Source organism: Argentina anserina, chromosome 5 (assembly GCF_933775445.1).
Source record: "Argentina anserina chromosome 5, drPotAnse1.1, whole genome shotgun sequence".
In the NCBI taxonomy this organism is placed as follows: domain Eukaryota; kingdom Viridiplantae; phylum Streptophyta; class Magnoliopsida; order Rosales; family Rosaceae; genus Argentina; species Argentina anserina.
Window position 1 is genome coordinate 2,901,791 of NC_065876.1, and position 16,775 is coordinate 2,918,565.

At 38.3% G+C, this 16,775-nt stretch overlaps 3 protein-coding genes across 9 annotated transcripts; 2 read left to right on the top strand and 1 right to left on the bottom strand.

The window, feature by feature from the left end:
• Nucleotides 1–2,141: 2,141 nt before the first annotated feature.
• On the top strand, nt 2,142–4,066 carry LOC126794992 (uncharacterized). Of its 3 annotated transcripts, none has more exons than XM_050521800.1 (3): nt 2,142–2,256; nt 2,503–2,667; nt 2,840–4,066. In XM_050521800.1, the coding sequence occupies exon 3, from the start codon at nt 3,015–3,017 to the stop codon at nt 4,047–4,049; it is 1,035 nt and encodes a 344-aa protein (XP_050377757.1). In that variant the 5' UTR covers nt 2,142–2,256; nt 2,503–2,667; nt 2,840–3,014; the 3' UTR covers nt 4,050–4,066. The 3 variants fall into 3 exon arrangements, with proteins under 3 accessions (XP_050377757.1, XP_050377755.1, XP_050377756.1); XM_050521798.1 differs by having other exon boundaries at nt 2,143–2,256; nt 2,438–2,667; XM_050521799.1 differs by having other exon boundaries at nt 2,178–2,256; nt 2,449–2,667.
• A 1,494-nt stretch (nt 4,067–5,560) lies between these two features.
• LOC126793553 (carbon catabolite repressor protein 4 homolog 5) lies at nt 5,561–9,847 on the bottom strand. Of its 5 annotated transcripts, none has more exons than XM_050520104.1 (13): nt 9,495–9,847; nt 9,128–9,291; nt 8,966–9,031; nt 8,828–8,880; nt 7,969–8,050; nt 7,550–7,593; nt 7,363–7,450; nt 7,159–7,251; nt 7,011–7,043; nt 6,697–6,894; nt 6,336–6,421; nt 6,176–6,260; nt 5,561–5,846 (listed from the first exon to the last, which is right to left on the bottom strand). In XM_050520104.1, exons 1-13 carry the CDS (start codon nt 9,748–9,750, stop codon nt 5,793–5,795), a joined length of 1,302 nt encoding a protein of 433 aa, XP_050376061.1. In that variant the 5' UTR covers nt 9,751–9,847; the 3' UTR covers nt 5,561–5,792. The 5 variants fall into 5 exon arrangements, 4 of the variants coding, with proteins under 4 accessions (XP_050376061.1, XP_050376060.1, XP_050376063.1 ...); XM_050520103.1 differs by having other exon boundaries at nt 7,363–7,456; XM_050520106.1 differs by having other exon boundaries at nt 7,363–7,456; nt 9,128–9,206; nt 9,495–9,683.
• A 1,184-nt stretch (nt 9,848–11,031) lies between these two features.
• On the top strand, nt 11,032–12,836 carry LOC126794073 (lysM domain-containing GPI-anchored protein 1-like). The gene is made up of 5 exons (XM_050520719.1): nt 11,032–11,680; nt 11,952–12,066; nt 12,187–12,348; nt 12,496–12,527; nt 12,607–12,836. Exons 1-5 carry the CDS (start codon nt 11,032–11,034, stop codon nt 12,834–12,836), a joined length of 1,188 nt encoding a protein of 395 aa, XP_050376676.1.
• Nucleotides 12,837–16,775: the final 3,939 nt, after the last annotated feature.

The window sequence follows — 16,775 nt, forward strand, 5'->3', positions numbered from 1 at the left end:
AATCTATATAAGGGCAAGGTGGGTTATGTCTAGAGTACATACATTCACTGCCTTGGTTGCTTTGGACAGGCAGCTCTTTTTTTTTTTGCCTCATCAAAATAGTAGGGGTGGGCACGGGACGGGATGAGACGGGACGAGGCTCATCCCATGTCCCGTCCCACTCTTTTGAATCGGGCGGGATCGGGACGGGACGAAGATTTTTAAGAATGCATCCAACTCGGAATTAATCCCGGTTGAGACGAGACGGGACGAGACAGATCCCACCTTCCTATAAAGTTAAATAAAAACCTATATTTTTACTTTTTCATTAACAAAATAATATTTAATAATAAAATTTTAACTAAGTACACCGGGTGATTTCTTGAGTGATTGCATATTGGGAAAGTTGGTAATTTATGGCGCCACATGAGAAATTTTTTGTTGATGTATTATCACAATTGTAAAGTGAACAGAGTAGCCGACTTCAATATTAGAGCAACTCCAGCAACCATGTCCAATTTTTCTTGTCAAATTTGAATTTACCAGCTTACGTGGAAAATAACATTTTACTTCAAATTCTACTCCAACCCATTTGTCAAATATTTATATTATTTTATTCTGTTTTGTTCTTCTCATCCTATATTATTCTCCATCTATTTCTTCTAATCATCCGTTTTGCCCGGTAGCTTATATTGATTAAACTACAATCTCCATATATTTCACCTATTGTTTTTGTGCATCTTCTCCTTCTCACCAAAACCCCTCACTCCTCTACGAACCTTGGATCTCAGTCCCTCCCAAAATCCCAGATCCCAAATCTCACCACCATTCATCTTGACTGAGGAATATGGACTGGTGTTCCACATCCACAATCTCTCTCCATCGTCTTCTCCTACTCTCTCTGTTGAATCAGATACCAATCCACTTCAATTGATGGATGAGCTCTGGAGATATTGATACAAAGTGTTCCGGGGATGCAGTAATGCAAATTGTGCAGTACAATAAAACGAGAAGAAGAGAGTAAAGGAGAAGCAAGAGAAAGAATAATACTATAATCGTAAAGAAATGAAAGACAATTTCAATTGAGGCTGTCCAATTTGACAGTGTTGCCGACAACTGTCAACCACGTGTCTGCCATGTGGATTTGACATTTGGGTTGGAAACGATATCTCCCGTCAATTATAAATGTTACACTATCAATTTGGCAAAAGAGCATGCGGATACAGTTGGAGTTGCCGATACTTGTTAAAGTACATTCTATTTACATAGTTACATATAGGATGATTTTGACTCAAATGTGAGTTTTTTATAATCAGATTCAGTTATGTTGTGAGAATAATCAATTGTGAGTGTTGAAGTGTTTGATGAATATTAATATAAAAGTGTGGTGAGTTTAGATAAAAACTTAAAATGACATGAAACTTTAAAGGAGATAAGATAAAGGTAATAAAGTAAAAAATGAAAATAATCTCAACTTTTATAATCAAAAGCACAAAAACTTAGTTTTTAAACTTATTTCATAACTTAAATCCATAATTTGTAAAAAACATTCGGAGCCAAACTGGGCTATAGTCTCTTTATTATCTCGACACGTTCTCTATACACGTTCATCATGTCTACCTCATGTACTCCACAGTTTGGTTGTACTTTGGTTAATGGTTAATAAGCTTGAGGGCAGCCGTACTCTTCTTCCCAAAAAAAAAAAAAAAGTGTGTGTTCTATGAGAGGATGAAGAACAATCCCTTGCATGGGCTGGGTCAGATGAGTTGAGAAATCATTCTTCTGAAAAGCCCTTCTCCAACAGAAAGGAGAAGTTAACCAAAAAAAAAAAAAAACAGAAAGGAGAAGTCATCAAACCTCCGACGGGCCAAGACAACCTTCATTCCTTCAAACTGTCTTCCAAAAAAGGCATTCCCCCTCTGTAAAGAAGTGTCCCAAAAAAAGGGTGTGTCCCAGTTTTGTCTCATTATTAGTTTTTGGTCAAATAGTTTTGTCTCATCACAGTGAAAGGAAATCTGAACTGTAACGCATAAGCCAAAGCAGGCAACAAAAGCCGTTGCCAACTTTGTCCCTGCCCTCTTAAATGGCCCCTGGGGCATTTTAGTCCCTTTGTGAAACAAAAATATAAAAAAACAGAGACACAGCACAGAGGAAGAAGAGTGACACAGAAACACTGGACTAGTGTGGGAGAGGGAGTAGGACTCTTTCAAAGAGATAAACCCAACACAACAGCAAAAGAAACCAGAATCATCGACACAATCATCATCGAAATCTTGTGTAAGAATCAAGCTTTCCCATCTTTATAACTTCATCTGATTTTTCTTGGTTCTTCACTTCTTTTGGGAAAACGAAATCTTTGGAAAATTTAGCTGCCTTTTTTGGTTCCCAGTTGCTTAATTTTCTGGCAAGTTTTGGTTTTTCCTTGGTTTAGTTTTGATTTTATTTTCGTTTCTGTTAGTGATTCTTCAGATTCTTTGCTTTTGTTTTCTCTTTAAGCAAGAGAGGTTTTCCTTTTGAAAACAGAGAAGGAGACAGGGATTTTATGTCGTCTGGAATTGATATATTGAATGGAGCTCAGAAGAAGCTCTTGACTTGTTGTGATCACTCTCTCTTTCACAAAGTCTCCAACTTTTGCATGCAGTTGTGCGCTCCCTGTCACAGGGCTTACAGGCCATTTAGATCACAAAGGTATGTGGGTTTATAACTTTGGCAGGGTTTATTCACTCTATCATGTTCAATGTTATATTGAATGTTCGCAAGTTTGTAAATTTGGGTGTAATGGGTTGGCATATTTTTAATTTTGTGGTTGGTTTTGGTTGTTTGTTGTGATTTATTTGTTTATTTTGTAATCTTGATAGAGGAATTGTTCTGGAGTGAAGTGCTCTAGCTATTGTTTGTGACCATTATTTTCTTATTCACTATTGAGACTTGGGTGCTTCAGGGTTTTGGGGATTTCTTGATACTCAGTTTCGGAAGTAATTTGGGACTTTGCAGCTTCGTTCACTTGGAGTTTAGCGATTTAAAAATTTTAAGCAATGGCAGGGATTAGAACCCAAGTCTTGAATCAAGATTTGTATTGTAAAAAACTGATGGCAAAGCAATCAAGAAAAGAAGAGGATACACGTTCCAAGCAGAGAGTTCGAATTATGTACAATGATCCCTATGCTACTGAATCTTCCAGTGATGATGATCAGCAATGCAATGTGAAAGAGAATCAATCTGTGTCCAGAAGAAAGGTCTTTGTTTCGGACATTGTGGTTGGCAGCACTCGAGATGAAATTGGTGACACCAATGGCAGTAACAGAAATCAGAGATCCTCTTCTATGTACAAGGGAGTTCGGCGTAGAAAATGGGGTAAATATGCTGCAGAGATTCGTGATCCCATTTTAGGGAAACGAGAGTGGATTGGCACTTTCAATACTGCAGAGGAGGCTTCTGTTGCCTACCAAAAGAAGAGGCTTCTGTTTGAAAACATGAAGTTAGAGTTGAAGAAGAAGACTGAGTATGAGGATTTGCTATTATCAAACAAGTTGTTTGATAGTTTTCATATAGCAGATAAGAGCAATCTTCAGTTCGAGTGCCAAGGGGAGGGTCGGGATTCACAAGTAGCTGCCGCAGCTGCTAAAGAGACCTTTTCATATGAAGAGACGCCAAGTTTGTTTTCTCACCCATCACCATCATCTGTGCTTGATCTGCCTCCTAGTAATGCTGCAGTTAGTGGTGAAGAAGGCTGTGTGCAACCACTCCCTGAAGAAGCACTATCCGTTTTGAAATTTCCTGAAGTGCCAACATATTCAGCAGTAAGTGCTGAAGAGGTCTTTGTTGAAGAAAAGCTATCCGATATGAAACTTACTGAACCGCTAATATGGTCACCGATAGGAACTGAAGACTGGGGATCTATGAATCTGGGATTTGTGGGCAATGACATGATTGATGGTTTGGATGATTTGTTTGGTGGTAGGAGTGACATAGTTGATCCCCCTGTGCATTGTGATGTAAATGGTGAGAATATCAGTCTTCCTCCTAGAAAGTTTTGTACGAGTGACTTAGCAGGGTTTTGCTGGAATTGAATAAACCCGGATCCCAGTGCTCGTAAAATTTTGTAGTCAGAAATTACTAGTAGATAAATGTTTATATTCAGTACGTGTTGAGCAGTTTTAACTTTTAAGGCTATCGATATATCGAGATACGAGGCACGACCATCTTCTTTGCCCGTGGTATCTGTTTCACAATTATTAGACTAAAGACTTTTTTTTTGGGTCGAAACATTAGAGACTCTAAAGACTTGAATTGCTAAGAAACTGGTTCAATATACGTAGAAACTCGAACTCAGAATCGCTTGCATTCGACAGAATATTAGTTTCATCTATGAAAGACTTGCGATCTGAGCGACGAGTTATTTGCCTAATCATCATCTCTCCTATGAGTGGCGGAATGCTCTGGCGAAAGTTTTTATTTCCCCTTAATTAGTTATTAATATCATAATTAATGATACATATAGTGTAACATTACCACTTCAACAAAATTAATTCATTATTTCTGCTACTGAATACAAATTTAGCCCGTTTGAAATCTTTCCTTGACAAACAGGAAAAGCCCCTAGCTGCCTTGGAAACCTAGTCCACTTCGAAACATGGAAGCACACCGAGTTCATAGCCCAAAATGTCTGCTAATCGAGACGATCAAGGTCACTAACTATGGTCGACACTTCCTGGGACGTAAAGGTTTATGGGCTTTGGGGAATGTATGTCCTAGACTGTACGGTTTCGCTCTCGGGAAGGAGAATCGATAGCTGTGCGGTTTTTGCGCTTGTGAATTCGGCAGAGGTTAACGTCCTTGGAATTTGAATGTGATAGAGCAATTGCAGCACAATGTTGCATTAGCTTAAGAGGTGTTGTAACATCACCGACCTTGGACTAGAGTTCTTGGCAAATCGGCGCATCTCTAAATCCCTGAAGAGATTGATGCTTGAGGTAATCGATGGGATCACTGATACTGGAATTCAGTATTTGCGCAACTTCTGTAGCTTGGAGCAACTAGATGTGTCTTGCTATGTGTCTTATTGTTGGCCGGAACCGAAGACCAGTGATATAGGTGGTCTGGCAATAGCTGAGATTAAGTCTTGAGGGCATCTCAGACGCCACCATTGTTGCTTCTTCTGAGAATTGCCATAACTTGGAGGTACTTGATATAAAGAGTTGTTATGAAGTGACTGGACTTGGCATTCTTGCATTTTCAAATCATTAATGCTTGCAACATTCCAGAAAAATTGCCATCGGATTGTTTGATTTGTGGGATTATGATCTTTACGACGCCGAAAGTATAGCGCTTGGATGCCCGTCGTTGGAGTCCGTTGTGGTTGATTGGAGCTGGTGGCTGGATCCAGCTTGGAGTTCTAAATTGATGCATCACCCCTGACCACCAAAAAAAAAAAGAACAGTCGGTTAGGTTCGAATCCTGTGGACCGCTGCCAAGCCACTCAGTTCAGTTGAGCCGTGCCGAGAAACTTGGTTTGACTTCGGTTTGGCTGGTTTCGACAGGTTCGCCAGAATAAGCCAGCCCTAACCATACAGTATGTTCAAAGACTACAAGTATACAGGTCATGTTCATAGAATAATTGATAATACAACCATAATGTCACGAATTCCACTTCGGCCTGAAACAATAATTATTACTGTTAATGTCAAGGATCTTGGTAACAATCTCACAAACCCGGGTTTCTCATGATGATGCAAAACTTTTAGAATGTAGCCTGCCAGGCTAGGGCTTGAACTGAAAATGGCACTAGTAAAGGGCTACTGCTGTGAGTGTTGTCACCTACGGAAAGCCATTTCACATACAAGAGCAAGATGATCGCTCCCCCATTTCTGCCAAGAAAAAGTGAACTTGAGAAATGCTCAACAATGCAGTAAAAAAAAAAAATTAAGGGTAAATGTTGACTTAGAACTCTTTCTCTCAGCCCCTTACCACTTTATCACACCACGTTTTCAGGCCAAGGTTTTTACAAAGAGTAGTCAGGTAACCACTTCCCTTCTTCTATACCAAAGAAGTTTATATTTTAACAACTGAATTGCTTTAGAGTAGCACTTGACAATGACTTACTACCTTCATTTAGATTTCTTATATTTATTACGTTTAAAAATGATTTCAATCTACATGACTGAAGATGAATAGAAGAATCGGCTATAAGTGGTACCTTGTTGGGAAGTCCACTAGTTCTTTTTAAAATATCAATGGGTAACGTTTCAAGAACTCTGACCGGAACAAGATCCTCTGTATGCCTGCCATCCAATGGTTTCAGCAACCAGAAGTATTTAGATGTAAACAGTAAATTATGTGCAAGATGAATGAAATACCAAATATAATCAACAGTTCCCAAAAACTCGGAGTGGTATGTTGTTGCCAAGGGTTCTCCACACCTGTCTCTTGTTCTGTGACTACCCTGCAGAAAAACAGCAAGATCATGAGACAAACAAGGTATATAAAATAACTTCCAATCCAAAGTCATAACTTTGCTGGATACTCCAGGATCAGATGATTACAAATGTGTCACAGGCATGCCTAATTCTCTGATCCAAGGTGCATAGTAATACTGATATGGTAGAATAAGTTCTCATATTAATCTCAATTAAGGGCTTGAAGATTTCTCTGAAGATGGACGAGTTGGAATTCTAAAGCACAAATAAATGAAATGCAAGAGAAGAGTTAATGTCTTACAGGTACTCCAATATATGCACTGCCTAGCTTCAGATGGTGTTGAAGATGAGTGATTTCTTCACTGCCCGTTGCAAGCCTCACTTCTTCTGCATTCCATGGCTTTCCATACCTTCTTGCGTTATACGTGAAGTTTTTGAACTGAGATATATGTTCAATCTGCCCCGAAACACGTCTGCAGTCATGTTTTTGGATGTCTAACTGCAACGAAATTCCAGCAACAATTTCAAAATGAAAGTCACACACAAGAGAAAAAAAGAGAAAGAAAAAAGGTAAAAATAAAAAGAGGAGGCGGAAGAGGCAGAATATGGACTCACCTTAGATGAAGCTAGAAACTGGTAGATAGGACTCTGAGAATTTGACATCGAAGAAAACGTAAGTTAAGATTAAAATGAGGAATAAACAGTATATGAAGCAACTCAATGACACCAATAAAACAAACGATATTATCACTTCAGATCTCACATGTGGAGTGCTATTTAGGTCCCCAGCAACTATAACAGGGATAGATCCCCATTCTAGTGATAGTTTGTAAGCCTTTTCAAGAAACAGTCTGACCTACAGCACAGTTTACAAGAATGTATAATAATAATCAAATTGCGGACATTACAAGCAATAATATTGCATAATTACAATTCATGAAATAATGAAATATAGAGCAGACAATACCTGGCCTAGCTTAATATCGCCACGCTTAGGATTGAATAGGACATGTATATTACCAATCACTAAGCTCCTACTTTCGGTACATGGCCTCCTATATCTATGAATATCAGTCATTAATAAGACCACACTAGTATGTGATGTTAATCACATTCGACAAAAATGATATGCTAACATTACAAGTAAAACTTACATTGATGTTTCAGGAGGTATAGCTGACTCTAAATGATCTTGCAACTAAACAACAGCCAATATTAGACAATCCTGTACATTAGAAGAATAAATGGACCTGCTCATAAAATGAAAATACACAAAACAAACGCGGTTGTTGACATCCACTATCTGAGATGTCACTAGAAGTCACAGATCTAAAACAGCACAATGCAAAGCATAACTGGACTGATTGAATAAACATGTACCGAGTTCCAAAGGGGAAAAGTCACCTAACAACAAACATGTACATACTCAATAGAATATGCAACTTAGACAGGGTTGCTAAACAAGTACACAAACAAACAGTACATAATGGCTCATCGATGTGCAATTTAAATTTATGGATACAGTACATAAAAACTAAAAAACCCCTAAATGGGTTAAAGTAAGTCCAAGTACCTTCAAAACACAAAATTGCGCAACATTATGACGAAGGCCAAAACTTTGGAACTCTATACTTTCTTGATGCAAAAGGCTAAACCTGTGTTCAAAATATGACTTGGTTAAGAACTGGAGATGGAGATAAGTCGAGAACATTAAATTGTGACTGTAGTAAAAGCAAGTGTTGAACGAAAATCTACAACCATCCATCAGGTTTCTTTTCGACTAAAAGCTGTCCCCAAGCACTTAATGCTTTTCTACCATGAGTATCAAAGAAAGCCGGATCTAGTTTGAGCAGGAGATTCAAGAATTCAAACATAAGTGACATGGCAGGAACCTGAGATTTTCAAAGAGATTAAGGCCCAGTTTGGGAGGGCTTTTGGAATGGCTTTTGGGGTGGCTTCAGCTTTTGGGGTTGATATATGGTGTTTGGTAAATCCCCAAAAGCAGCTTTTGGCTAAAATTGATTTCCCCAACAGCTGAAATTCAAAAGCTAGGAAGAGGTAGCTTTTGAAATTGAAAGCAGCTTTTATCAGAAAACACGGAGCTACTGTAGCAATGATTAAATGAAATTTTCAAAATCTCACTGGGTACCCTATGAAATTACATGATGTACCCCAACCTAAAAAAACTCTCTCTTCCTTCACGGCTTCACTCTTATTTTGGTAATTATACCTACTAAAAGCTCTTTTGCTTACAACTTACTATAAACGCAAAAAAAATGTTTTTCGCTCTTACAACACTTATGAAAAAAGTTTACCAAACACCTCAACTACTTTCTCTCACAGCAGATTGAAAGGTCATTTTGCTCACAGCAGATTCAAAAGTCATTTTGCTCACAACACAGCTGTACCAAACTAGGCCTAAGAAACCTTACATGTCTTGTTTCCAAAATATAGCACATCCATCACTCACTTCACCCGTACGTGCCTGAAGTTTATAATTCATAAAAAATATATCAGTAGAGTAAACTACTTGATAACTAATTACACAATAAAATATTAAAGCTACCTACCTTGTGCACACCTTCAAACCCATCTTTCCGGAACTTACGAGCTAAATCATCGAAACGATCAACCTCCTGCCACCCATACAAGTAACATATAAAACAATCCCACTGATAACAGTAAGCAGCAAAGAAAGTACTCAAAGTAGATACTTAATTCACAGTAAATACCTGAAAACACACAATGCTAGCATTGTAACTATTGACCTCTTTTCGTATAAGCCTCTTGCGGTGCTTCCACTTCATGTATCTGGGTGGCACATTACCATACATATCTGAGTGACTGGATGCATTCTCAACACCCAGAATGTTATAAGAAACAACCACAAACTTCTCTGCACAAAAAAAAAACACACACACACACATTCAACAGATCACATCACTAAGCTAAAGACCAATACTTCAATAACAGTATAATACAAACATAGCCAACAATTAAACTGAGCATATCAAAACAATCCTATAGTAAAGATCCAATTTTTATAGTGAAGTTCCAATCTTTACAGTAAAGTTTCAAACTTTATTTGGATATTTTTACCTCCATAGGCAGAAGAGGGAGAAGAGTTGCAGACCCATTCCCGGGAGCTCTCTGTTTCTTTCTTGTGAGATGTACAAGACAAGCGTCGAAACCTATTTGAATATGACGGGTCGGGTTGTCGGGTCAGCTTTTCGGTTTCGGACTCCACAGTTCTGCGCTTTGTTTTGTGAGGCTCAGGCTGTGACTGCTGTTGTTCTGCTTCAGTGTTAAGTGGCTGTTTCCGTTTGGGACGCACTATGTTGATGGTTTCTTCCATTCTGAAATGAGGGGTGGCGCGTCAAACGAACGCGCCCGTGGAGTTGCACAACCCCACGAGGTTGAGGGCGGCGGGTTGCTCGGTAAATCTGGGTCAACTCTGATGACAGGGTTTGGATTTTGGAACGATCAACATGCTTAAATACTATTGGGCTCAACCATTCAAATATAGTGTGTTGTGTATAAATATATTTTTATATGTACACATTGTTGGAGGATGAACAAAACGAGATTAATAACGACGTAATGCCTATATATTGGCCTCATTATCAATCAATAAACGGTTACGTTCTGTTCTATTACGTCGTTATTATTGTCGTTTTGTTCCTCCTCCAACAATGTGTACATATAAAAATATATTTATACACAACACACTATATTTGAATGGGTGGATATGTTGAATATATAATTCAAAGTAGGATTAAGTATGTAGAAAAAAAGATGTAAATAAATAATTTGATTAACAAAATAATCCTCATTTTAAAGAATATTTTTATTTATTTTTAAGAAAAATATAAATAGAAAATGACAACATTACCCCTCACGTGCATGACATGTGACGCAAAATTGGATAGAAACAGTTAAATTTAACGGATGAGGTGCAAATCGGCAATTTTTACCAAGTTTAGGAGATAAATTGACTCAAATACAAGTTCGGGGTGTAAATCGGCAATTTTTACCAAGTTTAGGAGGTAAATTGACTCAAATGCAAGTTCGAGTTGCAAATTGACAATTTCAGGCAAATTTGGGGTGCAAATCGGCATTTATGCTATTTTTTATTTATGGGCCCTTGATTTATTTGTCTTTTCTTTGTAGCTTTTTAAATTTTAATAATACAAAAATAAAACATAAACAGTGTAAAAATTAGTTATGATTTAAATGAAGGGACAAGAACTGAAATTTGGAAAGCAAGACAAAGATTTAGCTCAAGCACATCCCAATTTGCTTCCCCCATGACTATTTTATAAACAATGGCATGGGAGATGTGTAAGAATCTAACAGATTGAGAGGAGCAGAAGACTTTAATATTGCTCAATATGGTCACACACTTACACCAAGGGTCTAGACTGGGTGGTCCAATCAATTGGCCAAGTGCTTAGCTAAGAATCAAACTCATATCAGTTCACAAAAAAAAAAAATCAAACTCATATGTCATTAAATTGTGTTTTCATTTCCCAACCACCCCAGTCTTTGCCAAACTCATTAGAAATTTGGACAAAAAGATGAGATCTTGTTTGCTCCAACTTCTCAGCACAAACTAGCAAACCAGTACTTTTTCAAGATGAAAAACCAACTTGCTTCTGTACTCATATTGATCTGCATTGTCTTCTCCAAACTAACACATGCCAAGTCCATAATAGAACCATGCACCTCTTCAGGAACCTGCCCTTCTCTCCTCTCCTATGTTCTCCCTTGGGACTCAAAGCTCTCCGAGATCGCCTACCGCTTTCAGGTAAACGTTTTTGATATAATGGCAGCCAACTCCATCAACATCACCACATCATCATCAGTGGGGAACCGGATTTTAGGTGCAAGGTCTCAACTCAAAGTTCCCATTTCGTGTTCATGTGTGGATGGTATCAGGAGGGTTATGTTGTCCTACATGGTTCGAGCAGCTGATAGCTTGGATCTGATATCAGAAGGTTATGGCAGGCTTGTGAGTGGTGAACAACTTAGGACTCTGAATGGGATTAGTTCCAAGAATCCACTGACGAGCGGTCAAAGCATTTTGGTGAAGTTGCCATGTACTTGCTTTAACAATAGTAATAATGGGGTTACTTCAGTGTTTATGTCGTATGTGGTGCAGAGTGGGGAGAGCTTGAGCAGCATAGGAATGGAGTTTGGGACAACTGTGATGGAGTTGGTCACCGTTAATGTTCTGGGCCAACCGACGGTTGACCCTGGTGACATATTGGCTATTCCAATTTCAGGTTAGACTGGTTAGTAAATTTATATAACGGTTCAAATTCCTGAAGCGTAGTAGTTTTTTTTGTCTGTCTTATTGAGAATGAGAATATTTGTGGCAGAAAGGTAGGTTTGTGGTTGCAAGTCTTTTATGTCGAAATTGTCTGCTAGACAGTTATTTATTAGTGTACGAAATGCAGGGTTCGTTACAGTTTAACCATCGAAGTATAGTGTGCTTTTCATATTGAATCACGTTGTGCAGAGTGATAAATAATTTGTATATGTATACATTTGCAGCATGTTCATCTGTAAATCTTAACTGGTACAATGAGAGCTTAATAGTTCCAAACGGTTCATATGCCATAACAGCCAGCAACTGCATCAAGTGCATATGTAGGCCGAGCACCCTGACGTAAGTACATGTAGTAAGGTACTCAAGCTCTTTAATAGCTAGGCCAACAATAGAAGAAAGTTAATATCCTATGATGATTGCGATTTATCTGTTCTGAAGTAGTTCATGAATCATGATCAGCTTGCAGTGTTTCCCATCTGGGATTGTCAATGGATGCTCACATTTGCAATGCAAAGGATCTAATCTTTTCATTGGAGATGTTTCCATTGACCGAACAGCTACTGGTTGTAATGTCAGCACCTGTGTGTATAGAGGCCACAATGGTGGCAAAATTTTCAGGGGGTAAGTCCATAAATGTATTGTATCACTATCACTAAGTTCTAACACTCGTAAAATCAGATTTATTCACAGATAAAATTCAAATATATGGTGCAGATAACTACAACTTTGAGACATTAAGCATAGTGAGTTTATGTTCTTTCTTTGCAGCTTAGTAAATTCTTCTCAGTCCCATTGCTCAGGTAAGTACTGTCTTCAGTTCTCTTTGCTCCCATTCCTTCATTTTTGGTTCGGTGTAAACGTTTGACCCTATATATGCAGATGACGAAGATTACAGCAGAGAATCACCAGTGGCATGTCCTAATAGTCCTGCAGTCCCATACATATCACTACCTCCTTCACAATCACCATTTCCTAATCCAAATATTGGAACAGCTGCCTACGGTCCTTCAGGTGAACAAAATCCCAGTAGTGCACCCACGTACAGCAGCTTGCTCCATAAAGCTCCATATTATAGTTTTTGGGTCGTCCTCTGCTTTTTCTTGATATAAGTTACGTGCTGACTGAAAAAGCGCATCAACTCCAGCATTCCCTACCGTCTGGTATCCCCAAAATATAAGCTCGGAGAGTTTGGGACATCCAGTTGCCAAAGCATGTCGACCTTTCTTCCCCAACTGAAGAAATTTAAATTTTCCAACTTTTTTCATAAAATAACATCTGCACGTAAGCAAGTCCATATATATATATATATAGTATAGATTCCATTATGTAATTCTTCACCTAGTCACTTATCTATCATAACATGTAATATTTGCCTATCCTTCGTGAACAATATTTAATAACTGCCCCATTGTTTCTAGTTCATGCGTGCGCCTACAACAGTGACCCTAACTTCAGATATTAAAGATCAACTGATCAACAGAAAACAAAATGTGGTGTGAGAGTTTCCATGTCTTCATAAATAGCATAGATTATGGCAGAATGCTTATTAAGATGATCCATTTCACATATAAAGAAGATCACTATGGTGAGTGAACTTAAGCATAAAACATGCATCATCAGTATTTTTAATTTTTAATCAGTTCGACACAGAAAACAGAATTGCTCAATAGTACGAAATTTTAACGAACACAAAACTCTTGTATTGTCCTGTATCAGTAATCATTGGTTCTCAACTTTAACATTGCAGGCTTGGAGTGATCAAAGATGTTTCCCATCTGGGACTGTTATCTATGCTCTCATTTTCCATACAGAGCCACCAAATTCCAAACTGCAATATTACAGCAAGCAGAGGATAGAAAATGCAGACTGCACTTTATCTTAGCAGACAATTGAGACATGAAAACCTGAACCATGAAACCAAGAATAACAATTGTGCACATGCTAAGAAACAGCAGCAGAAAGATGTTGGGCACAATGAAACGCCAGTGGACAAGAGTCTCCATGAACTCATCTGGGAAGTTCAACTTTAATCATAATATATCCCCTTACATGTGCTCAAAACTCATTACAGATTCATGTCCCACCTGGAAATAGATTCCAAAATCCGAAATTATAACATGGGTAGACACAATCTACTAACTTAGACATCATATAACTTTTAAGTACAGAAACTACAGTAACATGGAGAGATCACAATCTTCAACAAACTTGACAACTTTTTTAATTTTGTCGTGCATCAATTCCTCGCTCCAGGTTGGATCAAGCCTCCTACGTGAATCCACCACCACAACAGAATCCAATGACGGGCATGTAATCACTATCCGTTCCACATCAGAAAGATTGATGTTTAACTTGTCTAATATAAAGTATTTCAAGCACTTGTGACTGCAAAATGCACAAATGCCAGCTCCAGTTACCTTCTCACAACCCCTTATATTAAGTATCTCTAAGTTGCGGCAATTCTGAGCTAGAGCGACCACGGTACTGTCTGATACGTCCGCAAAAGTCACTGTCAATTCCTTGAGAATTCGAATTGCAGAGATTCCCGCGCCTCCAATATCAGTGATATTACTCCCTGTTCCCCAGCCGGACAACTCCAGAAGCTCCAGGCAACACATTTTGCGCAAAAGCTCGACCCCAGTATCCGTGAATTTATTCTTGCAACCAAGGCTCAACTATTTGAGGGTTTTTGAAATAGATCCATTCGCCAAACAAGCCAACCCCTCATCAGTAATGATTTTACAGCCTACAAACTCTAAACTGCTAATGGAAGATGTGGACCCAATTCCTCTGTAGGCTTCTTCTGACAACTTACAGCTTAACAAAACCAGGGACTCCAAGTTATGTGCTGAATGTACAAGCTCAACAACTCCAGAGTCCCCGATTGCCTTTTGCCCGTTAATCTCAACATGGGACAATTTGGGACACCCTTCTCCCAAAGCACGTAGACCCTTTGGGCTCAAAATACCACTATCTCCTCTATACTTCTTGTCCCACCATCAAGAGTTTTGGGACACGTTCGGGCTATGAATTCAAGGTCGGTGTGGGTGTTGCAATACCACATTGACAAATTGACTACATTTGGGAATCTAGCAAGTGCGGGAAACGAAAACCCGGGATGTGTAACAAAAAACACGAGTGATGATCGGTCTAGACCTTCCACTTTGAGCCATTGCTTGCAGACCTCGGAAAACGATTTTCTATCTTGTTTGTTCTTGACCTTGTTAACGACTTGGCCAAGTAAATCGTCACTCAAAGATGAAAATATCCCACATTTCTTTTTGGGGTGCACACTCATCTTTCCCTAATGGAATAATGCTCCGCTAATCTATTATCTATGTTCTAAAATGAAACTAGGAAAACCGAAACCAGGAAACCTGAGAAATGAACTACCTGAGCAGGATCTTCGACGCCGGAAGCTACGGAAGTAAGACGCCTGAACTACACATCATATATTCTAATAGGGGTGGGAGTCGGTACCGAAAAAATGGTACCGAAACCGACCGTCTCATACCGAATACCGACGGGTTTGGACGAATCGGTAAAATGTCTTCGTCCCGTACCGAACTTAATACCGAAATTTTATAAACGGTACGGTTCGTTATATGTATAATTCGTACCGAATGTATAAAATATATTAAATATATGCATTTTCAATATTATTTTTAGTTTTTTAGGTCTACATTGTACTTTTAAATACTTAGAATGTTAATTTACATTAGCTAATAGTTATAAATAAATAGAAATACATGCAAAAGTGTACAATTTTACCGAACCGAACCCATCCCGAATCGATATGTACGAGTTCGGTTCGGTATTAAGTTTCAAATTTACGATCCCGAACCGAAACCGAAACCGAATAAATTATCGGTATCGGTATCGGCCGAATCCTGAACCGAACCGTACCGGTCCCAGCCCTATATTCTAATATTCACGTTGGGCATTCTTAAAGCAGGATAGATAGTTTTCAATTTTTTACTTTACATTTATGTCGACTATTTTTTATTAATAAATCTATATTTATTTCTATTCTCTCCTCTTTTTATTTTTCTCTTTTTTCAGATTTTTTCTTCTCCTCCCCAATTCTTTCCTTTTTCAATCATTTTTTTGTTTTCTCTTTTTTCATCCCTAATTTTTTCTTCTCCTTCCCAATTCTTTTATTGTTTAATTTTTTTCTCTATTCTTTTACTTTACATTTATGTCTACTATTTTTTATTAGTAAATCTATATTTATTTTTATTCTCTCATCTTTTTGTTTTTTTTTCATCCTTGTTTTTTTTCTCTTCCTTTCTAATTCTTTCATTTTTCAATTTTTCTCTATTCTGTTACTTTACAGTTTTGTCTACTATTTTCTATTAATAAACCTATATTTATTTCTATTATCTCCTCAATTTTCTCACTATTTTTTTTAGTTACAACATATTCTTTACAAATTCTTTAGATATTTAATTTTTTATCAAAAAAATATTTTAATGCCTTAAACCAACCATACTCATTCCCCATTCCTCATTCCTAGTTCTGCCCCTGTCGGTGACACCGCTACAACTCTTCAGCTTCAGAATTGTGATCGAACATGCAATTGCTCTGAGAGCTGGATCACCAATCAAGTTATGTCCCAATTCCAACGACGATAATCTCTGAGCCGACTTCACAAGCTCCACAACTGCGGCATTGCCAATCTTGTCCCCGATCAGCAAGACCTTGGACAATTTGGGGCACCCGTATCCCAAAGCCGACAAGCCTTTCCGTCCTAAGAAGCTTTGTTCACTCGAAGTGAAGTCAACAACCTTGACGTCTTCGATTTTGGGACATGTCCGGGCAAGGAATTCAAGGTCGGAGTCGCTGGTGAGCTGGGTGGTATGGAACTGAACTAAATTCGGGAACCTATTCAGTGTAGATAGACGAAACTTGGGTTTGCAAGGAAGAGTGATGATCGAGTCAAACCATCGAGTCCGTCTCAAGTCTCAACCATTGCTTGAAAAACTAGGAGCACCACACTCTTGTGTTTTTGGTCGGTGATCTTGTTCATGATCAAAGCAACTAAATCA